A 26,361-nucleotide genomic window follows, 5' to 3' on the forward strand; every position below is an offset into this window, starting at 1 on the left:
TCTTAAAAAAAAACAAAAAAACACCTTAATCCACTCAAAGAAGGTACAACATCACTTTACAGGTGTGTTCCCAACCTAAAATGCTCTGAATGCACAGAGACAAAGATTTTGAGACAATGATTGTAACTCTTTCCTGTCATGATCATCTGGCAAGATATGGTAACTTCTCGGATACTGTAACTTCTGCGGTATCCATCCACACCAGAGGAGCAGTAGTGCCAGCTACCATTGTAAATGAGGACCAACACAGAGGGCTCTAGTTTCGCAGACCAGGCGAGGCGGGGGCGTAGCGCAGATGCGCTTCGCCAACTGGGTGTGGCCAGGCGGATTTTCCAAGTTTGGCACGCCGTTCTCGGTGGCGCAAGTACTCCGCCGTCCCTCCTACCGACGGAGGGGAGGAGAGAAGCCATGGAGTGGGTTTGACACAGCCGATTCACATTTAACCAATCAAATGAGCCCCTGTCCTTGCCTTTAAAATGCGCTGCGCGAAGGCGTAATGAAAGTTTACACAGCTGACATGGAGGTCTATTGCCGCAGGCGGAGCGGAGCTCAGGAGACAGGCGCGGAGCGGAGACCGGCGAGCAGTGCGGACACGTCACCAAAACCTCACAGGCAGGCTTGCGGAATGTCAGGCACATGAACAATGCAATAAATACCGAAAACACGATCACAATCAGCACATACATATATCTCCATATCAACTGTCCCGTCACAGCTGATGTCAGATCAAAGGAGATTGGCACTGTTTGTGCTGATTGTGAGGTTTTGGTGATGTGCGCCAGGCAGCCAAACTTCCACTGCGCCGGCTCCGCTCCGCCTTGCGCGGAAAGTAGACGTGGTTTCAGGAGGCGAGCTTTTGGCGCACCTCGGCGAAGCCTTTTGGCACAAAACTGTCACCGCGCCAAGCCGAATCTGTCGGCACCTCCCCCCCGCTGCGCCACCACTCCCATCTCTGCGCAAGTCCGTCTGCGAAACTTGGACACTGTCCGCCTCTGCCGCTTCGCCGGTCGAAACTAGCTCTGCGCGGGGTTCGCCTCACTGCGCCACCCCGCGCTGCGCCGGGAAACTAGAGCCCAGAGACTTTAGGCTGCACAAACAAATAGTTACGCTGGTGATAATTTGGGGTGAAAACAGGGTGCAAAAATTCTGCTACATATCATCAAACTTTGCTTTAGTCAACAGTTTGAGTGAATTAATGTTTTTTTTTTTTTTTTTTTTTTAATTTCCTTTATTTATTTATTTAATTATTTGTTTGTTTGTTTGTTTTTAGAATGCTAACTGGGGAAGTCCACCTCAGTGGCAGGAGGTTAACAGTTAGCTGTGCTACATAACAGCTGGGGGGAGAAGTGAAATATTCTCATCTTTTTCAAAATGGATGATTTCTTTAAAAAGACAATCACCCACACTTAAGATAAGGCTCATCTAGAGAAACTAATTTCTTAGATTAACAAAACAGGTTTCAGAAGATGAATATATATATAGCAGTAATTGCATGAAAGACAAACACCATTCTGTGTGATCTATACAAGCAAAATGAGTGACCGTAGTAGCATCATGCCAGTATTTACACCTGGATCATAAAACATAAACCTTATCCTTCCTTTCTTCCTAATTAGAGGCTTTCCCACGCTGACAAGAAAAAAATATGGGAGGAGGAAACACTCAATACTTTATTTTTTTAACCATGAAAATGGTCATATTTCAGGATATTGAAGATATTGCCCTTCAGCCTAAAAAAATCAGCCGACAAATATCTCATGATCTGGTCGTAGGCTGGATCTCATTCTGTTGGTGCAACGGGGCAGATGATCAGCGGAGCTTCATTCCTCCCAGATTTATTAGTACAGGGGCTGAAGAATGGATGGATGGTGTCAGGAAAACTATCTGTGAATGTGTAGATGAGCACTTTGGCCTCTACATTGTAGAATGATAATAGTCCTTTGTCACAGTCAACGTAGATCCCAACACGGGACGGTCTGATTGGGACTTCCAGGCTGGTTGAGGGTTCTGTTCGGAAGGCGTAGTCGACCTGATCCCGCAGGCTGAGGAACCAGTAGCCGTGGGCGGGGCTTACGGTGATCTTGCCTTTTCGATTGATGGAGCGGCTTGCCACTCCCAGGTCCCAGTCAGTCTTTCCTCCAACCTCCACCTGGAAGACATGGAGGCAGGCACGGTGCATATGAGCAATGATTTGTAAACATGAAGAGTCAGTTCTGGCCTTCTGGGAAATATCAGATATTGTAAAATCATATCTTCTATCTACTTTAAATACACTTTTTTATTCCTGGTTTGCTAAATAATTTGCCTCAGTGATGATACATTTTAGTTATCTGATCTAATGCGATGTAAAGCAGTGTAATCAAATTTAATCAAAATGGAATGACCTTGAAGGAAACTTGTATATTTCTACAAAGTAGTAATACAAGATTATATTTATCTTTTAACTGGAAATGTATTCATGCTATCTACCCAGGGTAGGCATGTGATACATATGCATTCTCTCATAATATGTAACTGAAGAAATTAATTTGCCCAGTCTGACAGTAGGTGGTGCAAGCTACTTCTGAAACTCATCAAAGAGATGTTTTCATTTTCCCTCTCATGGTACAGTATTTTGAGTGCGCAGACAAAGAGTTCAGTAAGAATGAAAGGTGCAATATTATTCCAGTTCCATGCAATTAGAATATGCCATATCTCATCTCCCACAATGCAGAAAAAGCTCCATTTGTTTGATTTGTTGGGGAAATTTAATTTTCCCATATTTGATACTTCACCAACTTCCCATAGCCTGGTTTGAACCCAGGATGCTGCGGTTATGCTTAACCAACTGTGCAAATAGGACCTTCACACCAAACTGTTTTAATATGACTTATTTTGTCATGAATTCAAGTTGTTAACATTTTGTTTCTTTGCGTTTTTATGGCTGTAGGTGTTCCCTGAGCTACTTGTCCCCTTTGCTCTCCTGCAGGCTGCAGTGGAAGGGAGAAGCTTCCAGCATGGGGACTAACAAACTGGGGCTTAAAACTAATGTTGGCTGCTCCGAGACAGAATGTCTATGACTTGAGGTAAATGTGAGTAAGTTTTTGTGGGTACTGTTATGCCCAATTGTTAGGCAGCCCTATGGGGTAAACAACATTCCACCACAGACCCAAAATAAAACTCTAACAACACTTAAAAAATGTATTTAATAATATAATTTATTAACATAAAGACATACAGCATTAAAACCAAAGACACAGAGTCAAAACAACAACGTTGTTAGCCCCATAAGTCTGCCTAAGGTTGGGGTGTAACAGGGTTTACATTGAATGTGCATGTGGAGTTGGCTACCTTGGCACATCACCATCCATCAAATGCTTGCTAAGATACCTCAAAATCTAGAAAAACTTTATCATAAATAAAAACTGTTTTGCACACCATTTTGTACAGCTGTTCACACTCATACAGGTTCATACAGTTTCCTACCTACCTCCCAGTAATGCCTTCCTGAGTTGAAACCTTCACGGGCAAGGACACAAACCACCCGGTCAAAGCGCTCAGGGTTGTCAGGTACTGGCTGATACCGGTCGCTGCAGCAAACCTGCTTACCGTCCACCGAGATCATGAGACGTGGGTGAGCTGTGTGCGGGTCTAATGTAATGTCAGCTGAGAGATTAAGAGGGAGAGAGAGAGAGAGAGAGAGAGAGAGAGAGAGTTGGTGGCAAGTTTGATAAAGGGTAGATGAAAGGGGACAATTGGCTATAACTTTGCATTCACATCGCAACTAGCTTGGTCAATGTATTCCTGTATTTTGACTGACTGTGGGCAAAACCACAGGCTGCTACAGCCTGTGTAGTGGTTTGCTACTACAAAGTTTTACACAGAAAATCATGGAAATTCTTATTTGTTAAAGTACGTGGATTACTTTGAAGTGACCAAAACCACAGAATAAGCACAAAATTTGATGGTTGAGTCTACATAGTCATCACAAGAGCACCAATGAGGGCCCTTTCACAATTAGCTAACAAAAGAGTGGAATGAGCAGGGCATTTGAGGGTTGAATCTATACAGTTCTCATCATCAGCCCGTGTGCCTTTAAATGTAACTACATACTAATTATTAGCTAGCATGTATTCAAAATACACAGGAAAAAAAAACACTTCATGGCTGATCACTGAGCTCAATGAGTGTCAGTGTTGGGGCATAATGTAATGTCAACCAACAGATTAATTAAAGAATGAACAACCAATGGTAAAACCCAGTAGATGCTAAGTTTGAATTTTCAGGTCTGAAGTGAGATCAGCTTAGAGAAAGAAAGAGAGAGAGAGAAAGCTTGATGAGAGAGTGAGAGAGAGATGGTCGGTGGTTACACTGATGAATGTCTGAATCAGTGCAAAAGGGACTGGGAATCAAAATTGCGAGGCTTGTAATTACCTGCATACTCTTGAACTCGCCTCACCTCTGCAGAGAAGAGAGATTGTGTTTACTTTCATTTTTGCTTTTGTGATGTTTGTTCACTCATGAACAAAAAACAAATTTGCAAAATTACTTGAAATCAACAAATTTTTTAGCTTATTGTATGAAAGGAAGACAGGAATGTAGAGGGAGAATCTTACTTGGGCTCTGTCTGGACACAGATTGCTCTAGTTGGGATCGCTGGCCTGTTGATAAGAAGGAAGAAGTATATTGCAACAGTTATCACAATTATACTGGAAAATCCATCCAAAAGATATATTTTGCTACTCTGTCCCACACTGATTTAATACTGTAACATAGAGTCTTGGTGATTTGGCTTCAACAGCAGCTTTAGGAGAGAGTGGGGAGAGGTTTTATTTCTGCTGTCTTAGTCTTTGCTTTAAATTCATCACCTTTTGGATTATCTAGTTTCATATTAGCTCTGAGTAGACTTACAGATTTCTGGCAACTTATGCAACTCCTCCTGAAAACGCTCCATCATTTGTGTAACGGTCTTGAGCACCACTCCTGAGGTCAGCTCAGACACCACACGGGCATCTGACCAGTCTTTGGTTGGTGGAATACTGGAAAGGGCAGGGAATGTCTGCAGAGAGTGAAAATGACAGTAGGAGATATGCCTACTTTTTGGAGGGTGGTCCTGTTTGACTTGATTTGTGATAGAAACAAAGAAACCAGACTGTCCATTTGTCCATCTGTCCGTTCAACACTGTACTCCAAAGCAACATATGAAAAACCTGGTGACTAGATACCATGAAACTTGGAAAGAACAATTCATGCTCCTCAGAGGAGTCAATTTTAGTGACCTTATGACCTTTCCTCCAGTGCCATATCTGTATCATTGTCTTAAGGCAGCACATCAGCTGCTCACAGTTTTGAATTTGTCCATATTGAAAATCACTGCTCTGGTGTCATCCTCAGGCCAAACATTTCACTGATTCTTGGGAATTTGGATAAATCATGTCCCACTAAAAAAATGCTATTTCTGTTGGAAATTAACAACATTTTAATTTTTTTTTTTTTTTTTAATTTGTATTAATTTAATGATTATATGTTGGCCCATGGCCTACAAAACCAGTTGTCCTCGGATAGGAGATAATCATTTCAACTTGATTAAAAAAACAAAAAGTAATAATTTCATTGAATAATATATTTACCACATGAAAGAGTAGCCTACATCATAATATGTATTAAAAACTACAAACGATGGGTTTTGAACAATATTTACTATTATTTTGTGGTTGCTCAAAATGTGTCCTACATATTGGTCACCACCGATATTTATTTAAAAAAAAAAAAACTCTACAAATACAAGGTCAAGTACATTCCTGAGGAGCCCTTTTCAAACCTTCAGCTCTACTGCATGCTTCAAGACCACCCAGTCTCCTGGAAGTTTTCTATTTTCTCTTAAATCTCTTCATATTTTTGGACACTGCTACTGTCACAACCATAACATGTCAACACCATCACTTTTGTATAAAAAATATTAGATTAGATTATGGAAGAAATGTATACTTTTTAAGAAGAGGTCTGAGTAGGTAGCAACAGGGGGGAAACAAGACGGCTAATGTGAACAACTCATGCTTATCATGTGAAAGAGCAGGTTTTTGTCACCACCGTCAGACGTCACCACCGTCAGGTTTTCTGTCTGACGGTGGAGAAGTACAGTCTGAAAAATGCTCAGGATTGTTATATGTTTTTTATACCAAATAGTTAAATAAAGTTATTAAGCAAGAAGCCATTGACTTGAGTGGTATAAATTTTGGAATTGTATGTTTTAATGAGGCCACTGTCACCACCGTCAGAGGCAGTTATATTGGTTTTAAATGAATATATGTACAATATGCTTCTTTGGTGCTGTTGGGTTATTAAAGTAATAGTCTCTTTTAATGCAAAAATATGTTTTTCAAATAAAAAACATTATGGTGACGGTGTTGAAAAAAACTGGAACTGGAAAAACGCCTATTTTATGAAAAAAATGCAAAATGAGGAGGTTGCACCGGTACATTACTGAACGGCCAAAACCTTGGCCTATAATGATATACCTTCAGATTTTGTAATTTGATTAACTTTTTATTTTCAAAATTAAAACCTGTTTTATCCAAATTCCCAAGAATCAGTGATTTGCCTTGTACACACCACATCTCTAAATGTAACAGACAGATTGCCAAGTAATTTGCTGAGCATACTCATGCTTGCCAGAGAAAGAACCCTATTAAATTTTGTGTTACCATCACCTTTCCTTTAACACCAACTTTCAGCCAAAATGCCAAATGTGACATTTCACAACCTATTGTGCAGATCACTGGAACATTCTGTTAGCTCATCCCCAGGGAATGAGTCCTGTTCATTATGGTGACCTCAGGATCTTGTCTGTGGTGCCAGCCATGTATCAATCCATACCTTGAGGAAGAGTATGTAGTCTTCAGACTGAGCTAGCTGGTTCAGCGTTGTACTCCTCTTTTTCAGCTCAGCTATCTCTTGCTCCAGCTCTCTCAACAGACTCTTGGCTCTGTGCTCCGCTGCTCGACGGGCCATCTCTATAACCTGGTAGAAAGATATATATGATATGTTTTGAAAAATTACTGCACAATGCTGAACACAGCACAATGATATCAGGAGGCAGACTGCACACTGGAAATAGCTACTGGAAACAGGAGGAAGACCAGCTATGACTACTGATATACATAATAGAAATCTTTCACATTATAATCTTTTTATTTTTAATCTTTGCATGTTTGTGGTCCGATGCATGTTCCTGTGTGTGTAAGCAGAGTGTACATGAGTTGTGCACTTACCATTTAAGCGCACATTACTGTTTTGATAATGCATCCTTGAAAGAACAGTGAAAACTGCACTACTGACTTCAGACCTGTTTTTTGTTGGTCAGTCGCTTTCAACTGCCTCAAGACAGCAGTGTGCCAACAATGTGCCCGACCGCACCGCATTTTAAGCAAAGACACTTTTTGCTGGGTACAAGATAGGGCCTTTGGACATGAAGTATAGTTCAATAAACCTTTACCTTTTAGGACTGGTTTTCCTATTACTTCCACAATCTTCATCCATCAAACTACAATGTAGTTAACAGCAGCATGCAGTGTGAACTAAGTCTAAAAGTTGAGGTTTAATTAAAGACGTGCTGTTTAGTTGAACAATCATGCCAATGGAGGTGTTGGGCTCTGGGTGTTTGCTGGGGGAGCAGTATATTTCCAGCTCTTTGGATGGACTTTATCTCTGTATACCATGTACTGATGCTGCTTACCTCCAGCACTTCAGCTTGGCAGTGCTCTACACTGGAGACTAGCTTGGCAAAAACACAAACGCTTCCTTCTGTCTCTCTTTCTGCAGCAGCCTGGATCAAAGAGCAGAAGAAGGGTTAGGGAAAGGACACTGAAGGGAGAGAGCTGGTTTGAGGCGGAGTCAGGGTGGTACAATTAAAGGCAGTTTATGTAACATTTTCACTTTAATCCAGCATACGACATTCTTGGTTGGTTAAAAGATATGATGGAAGGATGTGCTTATAATCTGGATAGGAAAAAAGAGTTTTAGTGGGCCACCAGTTGACAATCACAGCATGTGTCCCCAGCCTTTAGACAAATCATAGACCTTGTATGGACCAAGAACTCACCTGTATGTCCTGCAGGGACTTCTGTATTTCCTCCATTTTCCTCTCTCTCTCAGAGATGAGATCTTTTAGCTCCACCTCTGTAATGCCCAACTGGGACTGAGGAGGACACAGAGAGTTAATGCACAATAAACACGTGCACACAGACACACAGACACACACAGACACACACACACACACACACACACACACACACACACACACACACAGATACCTTCTTGATGTGCCACTCTCTCTTGGCAGGGATGGCGTTGTGGCCTCGGTGCTCTGCTCTCTCTAGACAGACGCTACAGATACATGTCTGGTCGGTTCGACAGAAGAACTCCAGGCCTCTCATGTGGGCGGGGCACAGAGGGAGGTCAGAGGAAGAATCCCCCGGGCCACTAAGGGTGTACCTGGTAGGGATGGGCGATACCACACTTTTAGGATTCGATACGATACCGATACTTTTTCTTGTATTTCATCAATACCGATACTGATACCGATATTGATAATTTCTTGTTGGCAATTTTTTTCATTCAAAATATTATTACATTTAAGACAAATTACATGACAAATACAGACCATTTATACCATATTTATTATGGTCAATACATAATAAAACTAAAATTAAAATAAATAACATAAATATGAATGAAATAAATTAAATATGAACAGAAATTTGTACATTTTCACTGTTATTGTTGTTTTCTTGCACTTTTCTTGTAAAAAAAAAAAAAAAAAAAAAAAAAAGAAGAAGAAAAGACCGATCAGCCATTATTTTCTGTGTGTTCCTCCGGCTCCCGCATTCGAGCCACTCTTGCTGGCTGTGCTGTCGGGCCGTCACGTGACGCAGGCCAGCTCAATACGCTGCCAGGCTCAGGGGTGTGTCGGCACATAGTAAGTGAAGTCAGCTATCTAAAACAGCTGAAAGTCATGCATGCACCCCCAATTCTTATTTGTTAGTATCGATATTTGTTTAAGGAAATTGATGCCAAATGAGTAGCATGTGAGTATCAATATATCGATACCACAGAATCGATACGCCCATCCCTAGTACCTGGTATGACATTATCTTGCAGTAATGCCCAAAACATAAATGTCTGCACTGATACATATAATAATAGTGAATATTCAGTTCATGAACTGTGTTCCAAACACTCTGTGGCAGCTCTTTCCTGGTAAAATCGTCTGCTGCACAGTGATGCATTTTATATTTACAATTTGTTTGGAATAAACAAAGAATAACTAGAAAACAGTGCCACTTACAAAAACTAACTCCATCAACTTGAGCATTTCCTGTCAGTTGGCTATAAGGTAGGTTACCATGACAAATTGATTCTCAGTAACATGGCAGTTACAGACACCAGGGGCCCTATCTTGCGCCACCCGCTACCCGTTGCCACTACCTGCCCCCCGTGAATTGCACATTTAGGAGCTTCCGCTATCCCTAAACGGTATCTTGCGCCCACGCTACCCGCTATACATTATGCCAACTCCGTTATTTGCACCTGGAGGTGTGTCCGTGGGCGTGTTTTATGTGCTATCCCTACAGTTGCTATCTTGAGCACACACTTTAGGGAAAGCGGATAGCGGGTCCTCAGGACCACCCGCTATCCCATTTGGGCTTTTACAAGAGCGCGTCCAGGCGGCTTCAATGCGTGTCCACTTGGACACATGTGGACGTGCACATGCAGCTCTACCTCCCGAATAAAAAGCCACCTTGCTTTAGCCTCAGTTGAACCCCTGAGAAAATGGCAGAGATAGTACTAAATCGCGACCTTCCTCTCTCCATTACGGGTTTTGGTGTGTGGATTTAGGATAGCTCAGCCTGCTCTTAAAGGCAATGGCACCTGGTACACTCATTGGTTTAAATGGCGTAATGCCCAAACGAGGCCTATGCATAATATAGCGGGTAGTGCAGGTGTTTTATGGATAATGGCAGGTGCGCAAGATAGCAACTTGTGCGGGGGAATGCCTCTTACACAATGCTAAATCCCCAAATAACAGGTTTAGGGACTCTGGCGCAACATAGGGCCCCAGATCTCTAAACTTACCCCTTCTGTTGCCTTCAAATTTACCAACATTTTTTATCAGTTAGGGTCAGTTTGTCCCCAGTAATTTCAACCTACAGAAAATGATTAATGATTAATAGAAAGTGTTACCCAAGTTTATGTGTCAGGTACTTTGTTTCTTGTGGACAATCTACAACCTAAACAGTCTTTTAAATAAAATAGATGACAAACATTCCCTTTATTTTAGGTCTTATTTGGATGAAAGTGACTGCTGTGTTCATATGAACGTTATTGTGTTTTTATAACCTATGGTAGGGTTTCTCAATGGGTGCATTACACAGTGGTCCAATTTGCAAAAACTAGTCAGTAAATTTGGCATTTGGCACTCACAGAAAGGCACCTGGGTAATATTTGTGACTTTGACTATGACACAAACTTTATAGGTATGTGTTGACTCTAATATTAGTTCATGACTGAGGCAGTGCTGGAGGTACTCCTAAGTTTTCATTAACAATTTAGCATTAAGTAACTGTCCTTTGGTTTGATACACACCCTTTAAAGACCTAAACCCAAATCTGTGTGAAGCCTGACCTCTACTGGTGAAAAGTTGAAAAGTTTGGTGTCTGGTCTTTGGTGGTCTTTGGTAAATTCCACCATTAGAGGTCAGGCTTCGCAGAGATTTGGGTTAAGGGTTTAGTTACTCTAAAAATACTGCCCTCAAACCAGTTAACCTCAGGATAGCTCTTTTAAAATGGTAACACAAAGAAAAAACACCAATTTTTGAAATATTGTTTTCTAAATGAATAAATAAATAAATTCCATCAAATTGGGCCAAACAAATTCCTGTCAGAACATGGGAGAAAATGCTTGGAAATCAGAGCTGCTCCACTTTCTCAGGTAATATCAAGGCACATTCAGGGTAGCTACAGAACCTGAAGAGGAGTCTATATGGAGATGTGTCTTGAGATTTCAACTTGTGTGCCTTTGACTGAAAACCATTAATGTGATGCAATGTAGTCTAGTCTAGTCACATGACGTTTTAGGGTGTGATTCTGTACCTGCGAGGGGGTGAGTAGGGTGGAGGCGGGTCATGATGCTCATGGGTCTGAGCCTGGTGGAATGCCTGAGGGTGGACATTGACTTGGGTAGAGCTTTGGGGCTGAGAGGCATTGGTTTGGGGGTAGGCGGGGGGAGGTGATCCTGTGGTCGATGGTCGCTGAAACCGGTTCATCATCTCTGCAAAGACGCTTTCTGGCATCTCCCCTGGCCTGAGAGGGGAGGATAGAGACTGGCGTTGAGATCGGTGAGGATGAGGGTTGGGTTCCTCCTCCCTTCTTCCCATCCCAGCTCCAGTAGTGGCCATCTGCTTGAACTGCTCGGTGATCTCCTTCAGGGTTCGGTTGATGTGGAGCTCCGGCCGTTTGCGGAAGGTCTCCTTGCAAAGGGGGCACATGTAGGACTTGGAGCCTCCTCCTCCTGCTTTTCCATCCCAGTAGGAAGAGATGCAGGCCTGGCAGAAGCTGTGGCCACAGGGTGTGGACACCGGGTTGGTGAAGACATCCAGGCAGATAGAGCAGCTGAACTGGTCTTCAGACAGGAAGGCAGAGGACAGAGCCATGGCCGGCCAAGCTTAGACCTGACCTGTACCAGAGACAGACAGACAGAGACAGAGAGAGACAGACAGACAGAGAGACAGAGAGAGACAGGCAGAGAGAAGATCACATAAGATGTTTCTCAGACACCTCCGAACTTTTCAGTAATTTTTAAATGCTTGTGAAGGCATTCAACCCTTTAAATGTTAAAACGTTAAAAAGCATTTATAATTGTCATAATAAAAATATGTTTTTTCTTGTAATTTTTCTGTGATATTTTTCAGGTATTTTCTTTATAACTTTCTGGTAATTACTGTTATTGTTTAATTCTTTCTTCATTTATCATAGTCATTTTTTGTCATTTTTTGCTAATTTTGTGCATTTTTTTCTAATGAGTTACTTATGTTCTGTTTGTTTTGCTAATTTGCTAATTGTTTTTTTTCCCATGTTTTTGAAAGACACTTGAATTTGCTCAGCTTTCAAAGGGTGAACCTTTTGAAACCTGAGCTGACATGGGAAAAAGGTGATGATTGTATTAGAAAAAAAAATTGCAAGAAAGTGGTTAACAAAAAATTAGCAAATATTTATTTAATATTTAAATAGAAATATAATATTTAAATAGAAAAATAGAATTACAACAAAATTTAAAAAAACCCTAAATATAAATAAATAAATAAGTAAATATACATAATTGTATTATTATTTTATTTTTATTTTATTATTTTATTTTAATATTTTTATATATTTTATTTATTCTATCCTATTTTGTTTTATTATTATTATTATTATTATTATTATTATTATTTACTTTATCTGATTTTATTTTAATTGATCTTATCTTATTTTATCGTGTCATCCTACTGTGTTTTTTACCTTTTTATTCTGCTTTTGTTGTGTTATTTTGTGGTGTTTTATGTTGCTGTGCAGCACTTTGGAAAACCTTGTGTTTGTTAATTTGTGCTATATAAATAAAGTGGATTGGATTGGATTGGATAAATTTTGTTAATAGGGTAAAATAAAACCTTTCCAAATAAAAGGCTGCTCACATGCTCGTGGGTTTCAAAGTGTAGATGATTTGATGGGGAGGCACACGTGTCCTCTGAACCTCTGCCTGTGTCTACAGAGCCAAGAGACTTTGACTCGCTCCAAGTCCAACGTGACTCATCTTTACCTGCGCTACACATCACATCACTGCTGAGATGAGACAAGATGAGGAAACTCTTATTGTGGTGTTCTCACTAAGAGGAAGTTATGTGCTCACATCACATCAGAGAATTTCATGCTCTCATCAACCTCTTCAAGAGCAAGCAGAGCCGTCACTATCAATATCAATCGCTAGTGTCCGTCCGTTTGAAAAAAAAAACATGATTCTCCTGTTTCGCCTGCTGACCAAAAAGCAGCAGCTACAGCAGTGGGAGACCTGCTCATCCAGTTAGTGTGTGTGGGGAAAACGCTTATGGTCCACTAATGGAGGCATCCACAGCATGCCAGATATTTTACACACCTTTTAACCCAGTCAATCAATCAGTCAGTTGGACTCCAAACAGTGGATAAAATGTAAATGAATGGTTAGGAGTGCAAGATAAAATAATAAAATACTAAAAGACACAACATGTGTAGAAGTGAGTAAATCCAGAAAATAGAAGTTTGGGTTTTAAAACCAAGCAATTAATAAAATAAAAAGGATAGACTGAAATGGAAAACGGATTAAAGTACAGTTCCAAAGTCTTGGACCATGGAAATAAAAGGACACCTGACTGGCAGTTTTTATTCTTTGAGCTCATTGTAACAAAAAAAGCTGTAGAATTTCAGTAAAAGGTGCATAGTTTCAGTCATTTTAAGAAAATAATTCAACATTCATTTTAATAATACTACAAATGATCCCTCTGGAGTGTTAATATGAGACGTCACTGCGAGCTCTGTGACTTGTGTAGGTGTTCACACCTTCCTTTACACATTCTTGTGTTCTTTCTGTTACAGAGACATGGCGTCTTGCGCAATCCTTTGTCTGCACTGGTTTAATGTATAGAATGTATGCATATTTACCATTGCAACTCCCTGTAATAGCTTACTTATAACTGCACTGTTTTTATAGTTTATCATGTATTATGTTTCTGCTTGAAAGTTTTTTTTTTCTTTTTGTTTGTTAGAGACAGGCTGAGAATCAGACACAGAGCTTGTCTCCCTCAGACTGTATTCAAATCTCACTCTGACAGCAAGGCTTTTAAAAGGACTTACCGTTGTTAGATGGCATGCAGAGGAATATGTTTTATTAGTGACACTGAGCTAAGCCACATATACATCAGAAACTCCGAACCTAAACCTCATCCTGATTCCAAAGGGCCACACTGACTTTCTGCGTTTCTGACCAGAAGATTGAAACAAACATCTGTCCAAAGTACGTCATAAACCTTTTAGTAATTCAAAACTGATATTGGTTTTTATCCTACGCCAAGTGCATTGATCATCTCTAAAAGCATAAACTGAGACTTGATTATTAGTGAATTCCGTCATGAATCCTGACGGCGGGAGGAGAGATAATAAATTCTGTTTCAATTCTCAAGATTAAGATTCTGATTCTTTTTCTCATTAAAATGATCGGTTTATTGATGCAAAAAAATCAATCTTTTTAGCTATATTGTCGTCACTTCACTGAAAGTCATATCACAACTTTAAGAAGAAGGAAGAGTTGCAGCTCTACAGTCGCTGAGCAAACAGGGCTGCTCATTCACTGTACTGAGAATACAAAAAAGCCAGTGCCATTTTAAGTACTTACTGTATGTTCATAATTTCCTTTTGCAATCCAGGCGGCAAGGTTTATTGTGTTTGCACTGATCTGAGATACAACTTATGGACTAAAAAAAAAAAAAAAGGAGTGGAATTGAATTACAGTTAATGCTACACTTAATAACTGAACCCCGACTTATCAAAGAATCATAATTAAATTGAATTGTGAGATGTCTGGTGATTCCCTCCCTGCTGAATCCACCGTGCAAAGAGATTAGCTGTTTTCTAACCCCTCTCACATCCTCCACAAAGCAAGTCCCAACGTCTCACAGGAAGAAGCCTTCTCTGCCGCTGAAACAGCTCTTGCTGAGTTTTATGACTACTTCATCAATTCTTTAATCACGCCTGGCAGGTTTAGATGTAGCATTAAAATAAATTAGTCATCCCGTTTTAGAGTTGCTACAAGTTCCCCGTCTTATCTCTGCCAGTGGAGGTGAACAGGGGTTACCTGTTACTTGGATGCATCAAAAGGTTATGAATGGATCTGCACAAATCTTTCTGGAAATGTTGATCATGGGGCAACGAACACCACCGTGCTAAAGGTTGTCAAGATGGTCTCTGAATCAAATCCAGTGCTGACTGGCCAAATAGTGCTGAGATAATCAAGTGAAACATTGAGAATATTGCAACGGAAAAAATCTCAGAATTTCCAATATTTAAGTGGTGAAGTTACAAGAAAAAAACCCTTCACAAATATATGTGAAAAAAACTTAGTTAAAAAATAGTTTTTTTATTCTATGGAATTCTATGAAATCCTGGATCACAATCTTGTCATCAGCATGTGGACTTTGAAGAGACGTTGCTGTGACTTGAGCCTGTTCAGAAGAAAACAATCTTGTGATTCTGGGCTCAAATCAGCAGGATTTCCTTGTTCCTAAATCCCATTTCAAAGTAGAATTTGATGAATTTTCAGGTTTCTTTTTCATAAAATCATTAGTTTTTACTTGTAAGTTTTTTTCCTCAGAATATTACCCCCTCTTCCTGGTCCATATATATTTTTCCCTACAATGGTCTTAACATGCTGTTGTACATTTCAGCTATGAAATGGAGTCATGGACATGTGCATCTACTGATGTGAAACAAGTTGGAAATTGGGCAAGGAAATACTGATTTACTTTTGGTCAAAGTCTGACATGTGGTTCTGGCACATCTTGACGGTTGCATAATGTTGGCAGTGGTCTTCACTCTACTATGGGCCATCCACTTTTACATTAATGATAATGCTCATCAGCAACAATCACTTGAGATGCCGCCTCCTATTCATATTTTCCTACTCATAAAGAGAGATTACTGCATCAGTTTTACAACTTGTGCCATTTGGCACCACAACCTTTCTGCTCAGGTTCTTGTAACTTTGTTCTCCCCAGCCTCAACAACGTAGCAGTCCAGTGCAGTTTCCAGGCAATAGCAAAGCCTCTGAGGCTCTGTACAGCTGTGACATGCTGCTGCTATACAGGCGAAACCAGCAGTTTTTTAACCCAAAGTGCGGCTCTCCTCTCTGCTCGCTGCAAGTCTGGACATCCTCACTGAAACTACTGACTGCTGTTTATTTTTTCGTGCTGCTCCTCTATTCACATCACATTCATTTACTAACATGTCTAATGCTGTTACTGTTGAGTTTTATGAATATGAGACAATAGAGTGGGCTAGAGTGGGCTTGTTCCAAAGGACCCACAACTAAAACACAGACACTGACACATACATTTTCCCTGAGCTTTCACTGAGCAGGTGGAATTCTCTGCACGCAAGTGCATTTGCATTTCTATGTGGCTCCTGTGTGAGCACAAATGCACACACATACACACACACACACACACACACACACACACACACACACACACACACACACACACACACACCAACATTTAGGTGTTTCACAACATCAGGAAAATCAGGCTTGGTTGGAACATTTAGACTTGTTTTCTGTTGACTGTGAATGGGGCGGTTTTGGAGACAGACATGTTCCGCAGTATGTTCAAGCCATTCTCACCTCCTCTTCAGTCAAGACACAAACTCACCCAAACATAGGTGCCAAAGTGCTTCCGTAACATTGTACCATGACACTTATGAAGCACAATACATCAGAGAGCGGTCACAAAGAGCAGTCAAGAAAAAATTCTCATTCTCAAGCCTAATGGCATAAACGTATCAAGAAAAGGCATCAAACATCCCTTTCTTCTCCCGTCTCGAATGGGCTTATTGTTTCAACACTCATACATCTTGAGCCAATGAAAATGTAATAAAAGGAAATGTGTAACTACAGCTGAGTAGACTGCAAGCAGAACATTTGTGTTCACGAATGTGTTCCCGCAGTGAAATTTGAAGAAGAAGGGGCACAGCCACACAGTGATTTTGTTGCCATGGTGCACAACATGAAACAGTGTGGGTACTGTCGGATTCAAGCCATTTTTTAAACACATAGCAGGTGATTGATTCAACTGTTTGTCAATTGTTAGTAACTGGCAACTGGCAACTACAAGCATATTGGTAAGCATACTACTGACTTGTTAGCATATCGGTACATGACTGCTAATGTTTTTGTCAGGAAAAGCTATGTTGATGTGCCACTCTTCCTGTTGTCCAGTGCAGCACACTGTGGTTTCTCATGTTGTCATTAACCATACCTGTGGTTCAACGCCTCGAAAGACGTTGACTGGTCGGACCATTTTTTGGGTTTACCAGACACTTTGGATGAGAGCGGCCAGACTGGTTCAGTTAGTCAAACTGAACCAGTCTGGCAATGCGATCATATTTGTCAAAACGAATGTGATCTTGCAAGATCAGCTGGCTGCACCAGGCTAACTCAGAACTGCTCCAGAAAGGCATATTGTTAATAATTAATATGAATACACAGTCATTAACTCTAACCGTAACTTCAATGGGGAAACCAGCTTCTTTATGGGTCTCTGCATAGAGGGAAGGGCAGAAGGTCTGGCAGCAGATGCAAAGACCTCATAGATTTCCCACAACATTCCCCCTTAGAAAAAGCTGTATATACAGTGGTGGAAAAAAGTTTTCGGACACCCTTAAAATTTTACACAATCTCAAATATTATCATGAAATATTTGTGGAAAAATCTTTTTTGTGTTTCAAAAGGTGTGGCTGCATTAGACAGATACAAACAAATACAGTAGGAGGAAGATAAAGCTGGACTCATCTGACCACAGAATCTTCTTCCAGTTCCTGGCTGTCCAGTTCTTGTGTGCCTGGCTAGCCTCTGTCTCTCATTGATCAGGGGCTTCTTGATAGCCTTGTAGCACCTTAAGCCATGATCTAAAAGTCGGCCACGTACAGTGCGGGTGGAACACTGGACACCAGTTTGGTTTGACCACTGCTGCTGAAGCTCCTGTGATGTCATTCGGTGGTTTTGCTGCACATGCGGATCAGGATGCGGTCATTTCTTGCTGAAGAAACCCTTGGACGCCCAGATCTTGGTTTGTCTTCCAAGCTGTTGGTTCGTCTGTATTTCTGCAGAGTGGATCCAACTGCTGAAGGACTGCATCTGCACTTCCTGGCTATCTGGCGGCAGCTGTACCCTTCCTGGCTGAGAATCTTTATCTTCAGGCGTGTTTCCTGCGTTAGGTTCCTTGTTTAAGCCATTTTTGTGTCTGAAGAACTTTCAAATGTGCTGGCTTTATATAGACACAAAGCTTGGCAACAAAAATTGTGTCTTTTAATAAAAAGAACGACCTTTATCTCTGGTACCAAAATGACCCAATACTCAAAATTTCTTATGTCTTTTTATGGAACCAATCAATTTTAAGTTTTTAATGGCTTTTTTAGGATTTGTTTAGTATTTTGGCTGTGACTGTACTAAAAGAAATTGCACTTGAAGACCTAAGAGTGATTCTTAATACAATATTTCACAAATGCATGGGGTGTCCGAAAACTTTTTTCCACCACTGTAGGCATTAGCTTAGAGATGGCTATGGTTAGACAGTGATTTTGGTGTGGGAAAGGTAGGGCAGGGATGAGTGTTTCTTGCGGTTTTTGAGGTCTTCGGTCGCCATTGACTCCTCTTCTTCTTCTCAGGAAAGGCTTGAGTGACATGTGATGGCCTGTGCCAGTGGTTGTCTGTGACAAAGTTTGTCTGTGCCTAGAAAATCATTGCTAAAATCCTGTAGTCTGAGCCTGGCATTAGTCTACATCATTGCATCGTGTCAGCTGCAGGGTAAACCAGCTAAACACTAGTCATTGGAAAAGTCCACAATGATAGACTACTTTACTGGTAGCCATTTCACACGCATCAAATTTGCTAGAAGCCTTAAATGCAGTTAGGAACCAGGTTGATTTTATGTTGTAGTGTGCGACGTGAAATAGCACCAAATTACCTGAAATACCGAACAAGCTCAAAATTTGATGGTTGAATCTACATGGTTCTCATTGCTCTGTGCTCCCTTGAGCTACAAATCCACAGTGCTGGATATATGCTGCTGTCTCTCCATTCATTTCTGTAGTGGGGCAAAACTGGTAAATGAATGCAAACAAAGCAGATCACGCCAATATAAAACCCAAAACATCAGCGCTCTACCAAGTGAGCTACAGGAGCACCTCAGACTTTTTCTTTTTCATACTGGCATAATCTGCTCTGTTGTTGGTTGGTTAACATGCTAAAAGTGTTGTTTTTGGACCATAACTGCACTCTAGAAGTCATTGGAGACATAGAAATATAGAATAGTTAATTAGCAGTCCAAGGAAGCCCAGAGCAACTAATTTCACCACCATGTGGACTAGATGACCAACTCTAGCAAAGTTTTGTTTTCAGCCGCTCATTCTCAATCTATGATCCACCACTTCTGAGTCTTGAAACATAAACAAATTAAAAATTAACTAACTAAATAAATCTGTCAACATATGCCGTTATATTGGACAACTAATTAAAAATCACATATCAGCAAGCCACAATTGCCCACCTCCATCATAACGGAGATGAAGTTATAGTTTAATTAGTATGGGTTAGGGTTAGACACTAAAATTGTCCACTGAATTTCATTAGTAGTAGTTTTAGTGTCACATTATGGTCTAGATGATGTTTAAGAGGTTTCGAAATTTAAAGATGCAGAATATCAGCACAACGTATTTCGACTTCGACACAAACACATCAGCTCACATCAGCTATAATTAGATGGTGAAGTATCCGCACAGTGACATTTAGCTACGTTGCGTGAATGCTAGAAAGTATTAATACCTGACTGAGTCACTGCCAGTGTTTATGTTAGACGCTGAAATGAAACTCAGTTATTAACAGCTGACTTATTGTTGAGAGAATGCTGAGTCACAGAGGCGGCTGGTAATAAGTTTAATTGTTACTCACCTAACAATGTTGTAAGTCTGTCATGGTCTGCTACACACTGTTAGCTATGCACAGGAGACATCAACACACATCTGCATTACTTCACTGAGTCTTTATTTAACAATTACTCCACCTAAACTCATTCCAATACTAATCTTCACCCTAAACCTAAGCTAGTTCCGTAATAAGTACAAATCTACACAAGAACACACACACACACGCACACATATACACACACACACACACATCCAGCTGCAGTGCGGGTAGTGCCTCTTCCCCTTCAGTGCCCTGACATCAGTTGACTGTACTACATATGGGAGGTGATATAACCTCAACATAGTGATCATATCTGGGATAGAGGGCTGGCTTAATGATAGAACTTAGTGGTTCCCCTATGACAGTGGTTCTCAAGCTTTTTTCAGTGGTTTTTTCAGACAAGTGCCCCCTGACCAGTGCAAAAAAAAAAAAAAAAAAAAGAATTGGTAGGAAAAAAAAGCTTATTTGCAGAGGCCCATCCCAGCTTCATCAGAAGCACTTTTCTGCACAGTAAAGTGCCCATTCTGTGTGACATTTTACAATTTTTCAATTTTGAAGATAATCACACCAAAATGGTTTCAATTTACAAAGTAGTCAATTTTATGCATATTTTATCTATGGTGAAATTCAGAATGGGTACTTTACTATGGAGATTTGGAAGCAAAAACCTGAACTGTATGAATGTGGAGCTTAAGAGATTTGGTAAAAAGTTCATGAAAATGTTGATGTTTTGACAAATAAATGCATTTCTGGTGCAATGGTCATTGTATTTTAGGTTAATAATGAGCAAATAACAAACACTAAATGAATATAAGACAAAAACGCAAGCTACAATGGTCTAATATTGAGGAATTTCAATATTCGCGAGTGGTGAAATAGCTCCATGTTTGGGATAACAAAAAAAAAAAAAAAAAAATGAAGAACTTGCATAAAGAAAAAATGTCAATGCCAATGAAAATGTGACATGAAAACTTTTTTTTGGATTTGGAGAGGCTGCCATCCAGAAACCAATGTATATATCTGACTAACCATTAATGCTTTGAACAGTCCATGTGTGTATCTCAAAGCTCTGAAAAAATCAAGAAGCTGGTGCAAATACAAAGTTGTTTTCTGAAGGCCCAAACATGGTCGACCACAAAACCTGTGTAGTTTTTTTTTCCATTTTTGAGGGGTTGGCATGCCTACCAGTTATGATGTATGACAGATGTTTTTGCATATTCTGAGAGAGTAGGTGGAGGTGTATTATCGTACCAAATTTCAGTTTCCTAGTTCTTGAGATATTGACTCCTGAAAATGGAGGAAAAATAAGGACGTGCCAAAATTGCACCAAAATCGACACATACTCCCCTCACTAAATTGGCAATCAATCCGAGTAAACTAAAATTTTACAGTGTGCCTATTGGATACATAAGGAACAACTGGTGAATTTTTCAGAATTTTTTGAGACCCAAGTGCGTGGGCCATTTGGTGAAATGACGTGGAATGACCCCTATGTATTGCCTTCAGTGTCGTCGCGTAAACTCCAGCACTTTGCAGGATGCTGCCAAGAACAGATAGTAGGTCCATCATTTTTCACTACATGACCATAACCAACCCAAACCTGAACATAAGTTCTAAATAAATAGATTTAAACCACAAACACACACACCGGACTCCTTCAGGAAACCCAGAGGGAAAACTGAGTAGAAATAGTTTATAAGATTTACATTTACATTTTTTATTAAACCTAATTATTTTAGGAATTATGCATGGTATTTTTAAATTAACTTTTTTTTTTTTTTTTTTTTTTTTTTTTTAAATCTCACCTACCCCCTGCAGTTCTCCAGTGTACCCTTGAGGTACACTTGGTCTCATTTAAGAACCAGTGCCCTATGATGCTGAGCCATTTCTCAGCCCAAGCTTTCATTCTGTTGTTGTTGGCCTCCAGCTGTTCTGTAGGACAGTATTGATGTTATATTCCTCTCACTGTTACTAAGTGCTGGATACTGGCTGGATGCTCCAAATGCTAACTGTTAGCCTCCTGCCATTCAGCTGGACTTCCCCCCAGCTAACATTCTTCAAAATAATTGCCGTAATCCACTCAAAGGTTTAATATCACTTTACAGGTGTTACTCTCTGAAACGAAAAGGCACACATGACTGCTAGGGGCACACAGACTATAGTTTTGCTCAGATAACTGTTTTTTAACTGTATTTTTTTCTGTTATCAACATCCAGAAATATCTGGTATCTTCTGAAGTTCCTGTATGGCTCCACACCAGAGGAGCCTGAAACGTCGACTAACTCCTTGACATAAATCAATGCAGAGGTGAAAAAGTGTGTGTGGGACTGGATTTCTCTCTTTGGAAAATGTGAACCATCCAGAAATACTGCAATTTGTCGCGAGCCAAAGCCCCATGCCTGTTCTACCCATTCAGTTTCTATGGTTGAGGCTTTCCCCAATGGCAACATAACTTTGTACAACATTACCCTTTAATGGAATAAAGGTTATAACCTATTTTTTAGAGCTCACCTCCTAATGTTAGCATTATCATTATCATATGTGTAATTTGTGGCATAATTCAAATGGGATAAAATAATTATTTGTCAACTTGCTATTGACTACCATACATATTTTTTCCAAAATAAGGTCCCATGTGGGACCGGAGGGGAGGGACTTTGCCTCTCTACAACGGCTGGGTGGAAGTCAGAAACATCATATTTTGCAAAATGAGTGAACTACGGGTGTTTGTTTCCCTTTAATGAGTACCATCCATAATAAAATTAAAAAATGAATTTTATGCTTTCCACCTTTTGTCCATGCTCTGACATCACTTAAGCTAAAACTGAAGAAAGCAGACCTCTGAAATGATACCCACATTCCAACAGGTAGGCCTAATTCTGGGTGGAAATGAATTCAGCATCATAGGCTACTACAGTTAACGTGTCAAACAAATCATCACGTGTCTCCTTGTTGTCTATTTCAATATTTCTCCGTTTCAATGCACTCATGTGTGTAGTTTGCGGCTCCATGCAGGTGTGTTACTCTTCAATAAAACCTACAGCATGGGAATGGCTCCTTGACACTACAGGTGTTGTGTCACTCACATACAGTATGCTGTTAATCTTGAAAAATCAGTCGGGGGTTAGAGCTGTATGAGCTGCAGTGTAAACAGGCTCTTAATGCTGTTGACCGACGAGGATATTTTCCCATAGCCCTCCTATCTGACCGCCTCCCACTTTTGCCTTTCTACCCTCTAATGAGGCTTATCTCACATTTCTCTCTGAATTCTGCTTCTCTCTTGCAGCTTATCTCCACTCTTTCACCCCTTTCACACACTCTCACTCCTGTAGACACAAGTGTGTGTGCTGCAAATGGTAAAAACAGGAATTATCTAATGCCAACAACGCATAGACACATTCTGTGGGCTGCATGGAAGCATATGCTCTTAATGGATAGAAATTATCTGGCTGGTGACGAATGATAGCAAAACTTACCAATATTTGTTAACTGTGGTTTACAAGATAAGTATAGAAGAGGTATTTGATTAGAACAAATGAGCAGCAGATTGCCTGCCAGTCCTTTAGCATGGACCAGCTGCTCCCAGCATTCAACACAGCTGAATCTTTGTAACATTGTAAGTAATGTCATCTACCATACAGACTGCCGGTGCGAGGATTTCAGATTATTTTGATGTCCTACATTAGAAGTGAACTCAGGCATACCTGTCTGTGGACTGCAGAGATCTCTGAGATCTTATTCCCTCGTTCCTTTCTGCAAAGAAATGGGGGGAGGTGTACTTCCAAGATGTCCTGCCACTCTCTATGCTCAGTACAATCTTTCTTTCCTATTCCCTTTTTCTCTCCTTACGAAGCTTACAAATGGCTCCCTTTGTCAACTCTTGCATTCCTCTCCTTTTCCTTCCCTGTCTGTCATGCTGCTTTTAGTCAGTCTCCTCCTCACCCATGCTCCCCACCTGCAAAGCTTATCCAACCTGCTGGACAGGTAGAGCCGTTCAGGAATGCCTTTTTAAAGCATTCGCTTCCTCTTTCTCTCTCCAGTAACTCTCTCTCTCTCCACTTGAGCTGTGTTCTCTCTTCTGCCTGTTTGCCAGGAGCTCCCCTCCCCTGCCACACTTCGTGTTCACTACCTCTTCTCTTCTCCTTTTCATTTGTAGGCAACACATAGTATCTTTGAAATAAAAAATTAAATAAAGGAATAACCTGTGGCATTTTCCTGTCAATAATAGTCTGTTTTGTTGTGTTCTAGCATTGATATATCACAATGGTGTCTGCCTGGTAGCTCTTTCCTGGGAAACAGCTGTGGAGCTGATGCATTTTACATTCCCCTTTTATGTAGCATGAACAGAAAAACACTGGCATGACCACTTAGATATAGCACTGCAATGAGCATTGAACATTAACACATAGAAACTGAGTAAAGCAAAACAGGAGTGTGAGGATTACCACTTTAAAGGGGTGGTACACTAAAATGTGCAGTTTTTCATTAAAATGGTTTTTATTGGCATGGCTGGGTGCAGAGGCTGTCCTGAAACTGAACAAATCTGAAGTCCTTTACTCGGGAGTTAAAAGTTGCTAATCTTCAGCTGCACCTGCTAAGTGCTAGCATGCGCTGGCTTCAACAAACTACAGCCAATTGTAAGTATTCAAGAATAATATTAAATAATAAAATCCTCTTTTTAAACTGGGTTTACCATCCTGTAATGGCAAAGAGATACAAGATTTCTGGTTATTTCTAGCCATAATGTGGCCATGTTGAGCAGTCCTGTGGAGAGCAAGGTTTTCCTCTGACTCCTGTGTCCGGAAGCAGCTACCAGCCACATCCCTTGACAATCAGAACCCAAAGGGCAAACAATCATTTACGTGTCCTTGCGTTTTACCATGAATAGATCAGTGCAGGTCCACATCCCTAAAACCTCACAAGATTTACAACCTGTCAAGCCCATAAGACTTTCTGTTTTCAACTACACTTTAGACTGTGTCTTCACTTCAATGTGCACAAAACAATACAATTTTGAAGAAATCCAGGAGCCTGCAGGCTTTAGGGCTTTTATTTTGAAAGATTGTATTTCACCCTCTGAACCAAATTCACTTTATTTCTTGTCATTTTTTTAATGTCCAATTATATTTTACAATTTCCGTGGTAGTTTAATGGTATTTTTCTTGTAATATAATTTTAAATATGTAATTATAATAATTATACATTACAAATTATAACTCTATTATTATAAATTACAGTTTTGTAGTTTTTTTTTTTTTTTTTTTTTTTTTTTTTACATTTTTTGTCTATTTTTCCAGTATTTGTTTATTTATTTCATATTTGCTATTTGTAATTTTCAGGTAATTCAGGTATTTCAGGTAATTAATATTATTTTTTATAATTATTAATATTTTCTGTGTGTGTGTGTGTGTGTGTGTGTGTTTTATTTATTTATTTACTTATTCATTTACACATGTATTTAGTATGTAATCACTTCCTCTTTCTTCTTAGCATGGATAAGAGGTAAACATGACAGATAATGCTCATGGAATCCATCTGCATAGTTTCACCGTCACAGTGGAAACAATCAGACACTGTCAGAGAGTGTAAATACTGCATGAGGAGAAGGGACAGTCATGCAGGAGTGACAAGGAAATACAGCTGGATCAGTGAGAGTTCATTAAGTCTTGTTCTAAAATGAACTTTGCCCTGGTAGTATTTGTCTTTGTTTTTTTTTTTTTTTTTACAGTAGGAAGTCATGTGAGACAGGGTTCACTTTGAAATGAAGGCCTGATGAAGTGCTATTATTAACATAATTGAGAAGTCACATGACTTGAACTTGATTTGGACTGGATTTGGACTTTGATGTGAACACTGATGACTTATGACTTGGACTTGAGCCTTTTGACTAGGACAGACCTGATAACACTAAAGAAAAAAAGATGCATTTATGGAATTAACCCATTCTTGCAGGAACTTATCTTCAACCCTTTCATAGCTACCATGACTTCAGCTGACACTGGAAAATTGGCTTTGACAGACAGCTGAATGACAGTTGAAATGTTTGTCTCTCTCATGAACCCCAAAGTTTAGAACTTGGGGCCTGACTTGGATTTGTCACTCTTGTCTTATAACTTGGGAATACCTGTCTTTACTTGGGACATGAATGCCAGGACTCAAAACTTACTTGAAAAATAATGACTTGATCCCACCTCTGATTATTTACAGAAGAAATAAGATTTCTTTCTTGTTGGAGTTGGTCAAAGCAGTCCAGTCAAAGCTGCTGATTTTAAATCAGGTCATTTTGATACCTTGACCTTCACCAGATCACCACCTGAGGCATTATTTTAACTGGCCAACTTTGTCATCTTCCCAGTCACCTGGGTGCCTGACACAGTCCTCTGCCAACTTTTCCAACCTCTGCACAGTTTTACAAGGGCACCTCTGCACCACTGTTGTGATGATCAGGTAAAATGCTTGAAAATGGCATAAAGTTGTTGCCTGATATCAAGAGTGAACTGTCAACTCGTTAGACTCCATGTCCATCTTCAGTCTGGCATTGCCTCCATCCGAAGTGATTTTATAAGGGGGAGGAGGATTTGA

At 40.1% G+C, this 26,361-nt stretch overlaps 1 protein-coding gene across 2 annotated transcripts; it reads right to left on the reverse strand.

Moving 5' to 3' along the window:
* Window positions 1-1,251: 1,251 nt before the first annotated feature.
* LOC115364057 (E3 ubiquitin-protein ligase TRIM39-like) lies at window positions 1,252-23,699 on the reverse strand. 2 transcript variants are annotated; one of them, XM_030058509.1, is made up of 11 exons: window positions 23,484-23,699; window positions 11,130-11,712; window positions 8,292-8,472; window positions 8,081-8,176; window positions 7,715-7,804; window positions 6,856-6,999; window positions 4,891-5,038; window positions 4,596-4,640; window positions 4,414-4,440; window positions 3,470-3,645; window positions 1,252-2,149 (listed from the first exon to the last, which is right to left on the reverse strand). In XM_030058509.1, the coding sequence occupies exons 2-11, from the start codon at window positions 11,687-11,689 to the stop codon at window positions 1,781-1,783; spliced, it is 1,836 nt and encodes a 611-aa protein (XP_029914369.1). In that variant the 5' UTR covers window positions 11,690-11,712; window positions 23,484-23,699; the 3' UTR covers window positions 1,252-1,780. The 2 variants fall into 2 exon arrangements, with proteins under 2 accessions (XP_029914369.1, XP_029914446.1); XM_030058586.1 differs by lacking the exon at window positions 23,484-23,699 and adding an exon at window positions 19,765-19,791.
* Window positions 23,700-26,361: the final 2,662 nt, after the last annotated feature.

The sequence above is a fragment of the Myripristis murdjan genome, chromosome 1, assembly GCF_902150065.1.
Source record: "Myripristis murdjan chromosome 1, fMyrMur1.1, whole genome shotgun sequence".
NCBI classification, from domain to species: Eukaryota; Metazoa; Chordata; class Actinopteri; order Holocentriformes; family Holocentridae; genus Myripristis; species Myripristis murdjan.

What these genes read in the sequence shown, in the direction of transcription:
- LOC115364057 (XM_030058509.1), bottom strand. Translation starts at nt 11,689, where the DNA reads ATGGCTCTGTCCTCTGCCTTCCTGTCTGAAGACCAGTTCAGCTGCTCT. An exon ending in GCCAAGCTGAAGTGCTGGAG is followed by an intron (nt 7,000 to 7,714) that starts GTAAGCAGCATC and finishes TCTTTCTACCAG; the next exon opens with GTTATAGAGATGGCCCGTCG. An exon ending in GCATAAGTTGCCAGAAATCT is followed by an intron (nt 4,641 to 4,890) that starts GTAAGTCTACTC and finishes TCTTATCAACAG; the next exon opens with GCCAGCGATCCCAACTAGAG.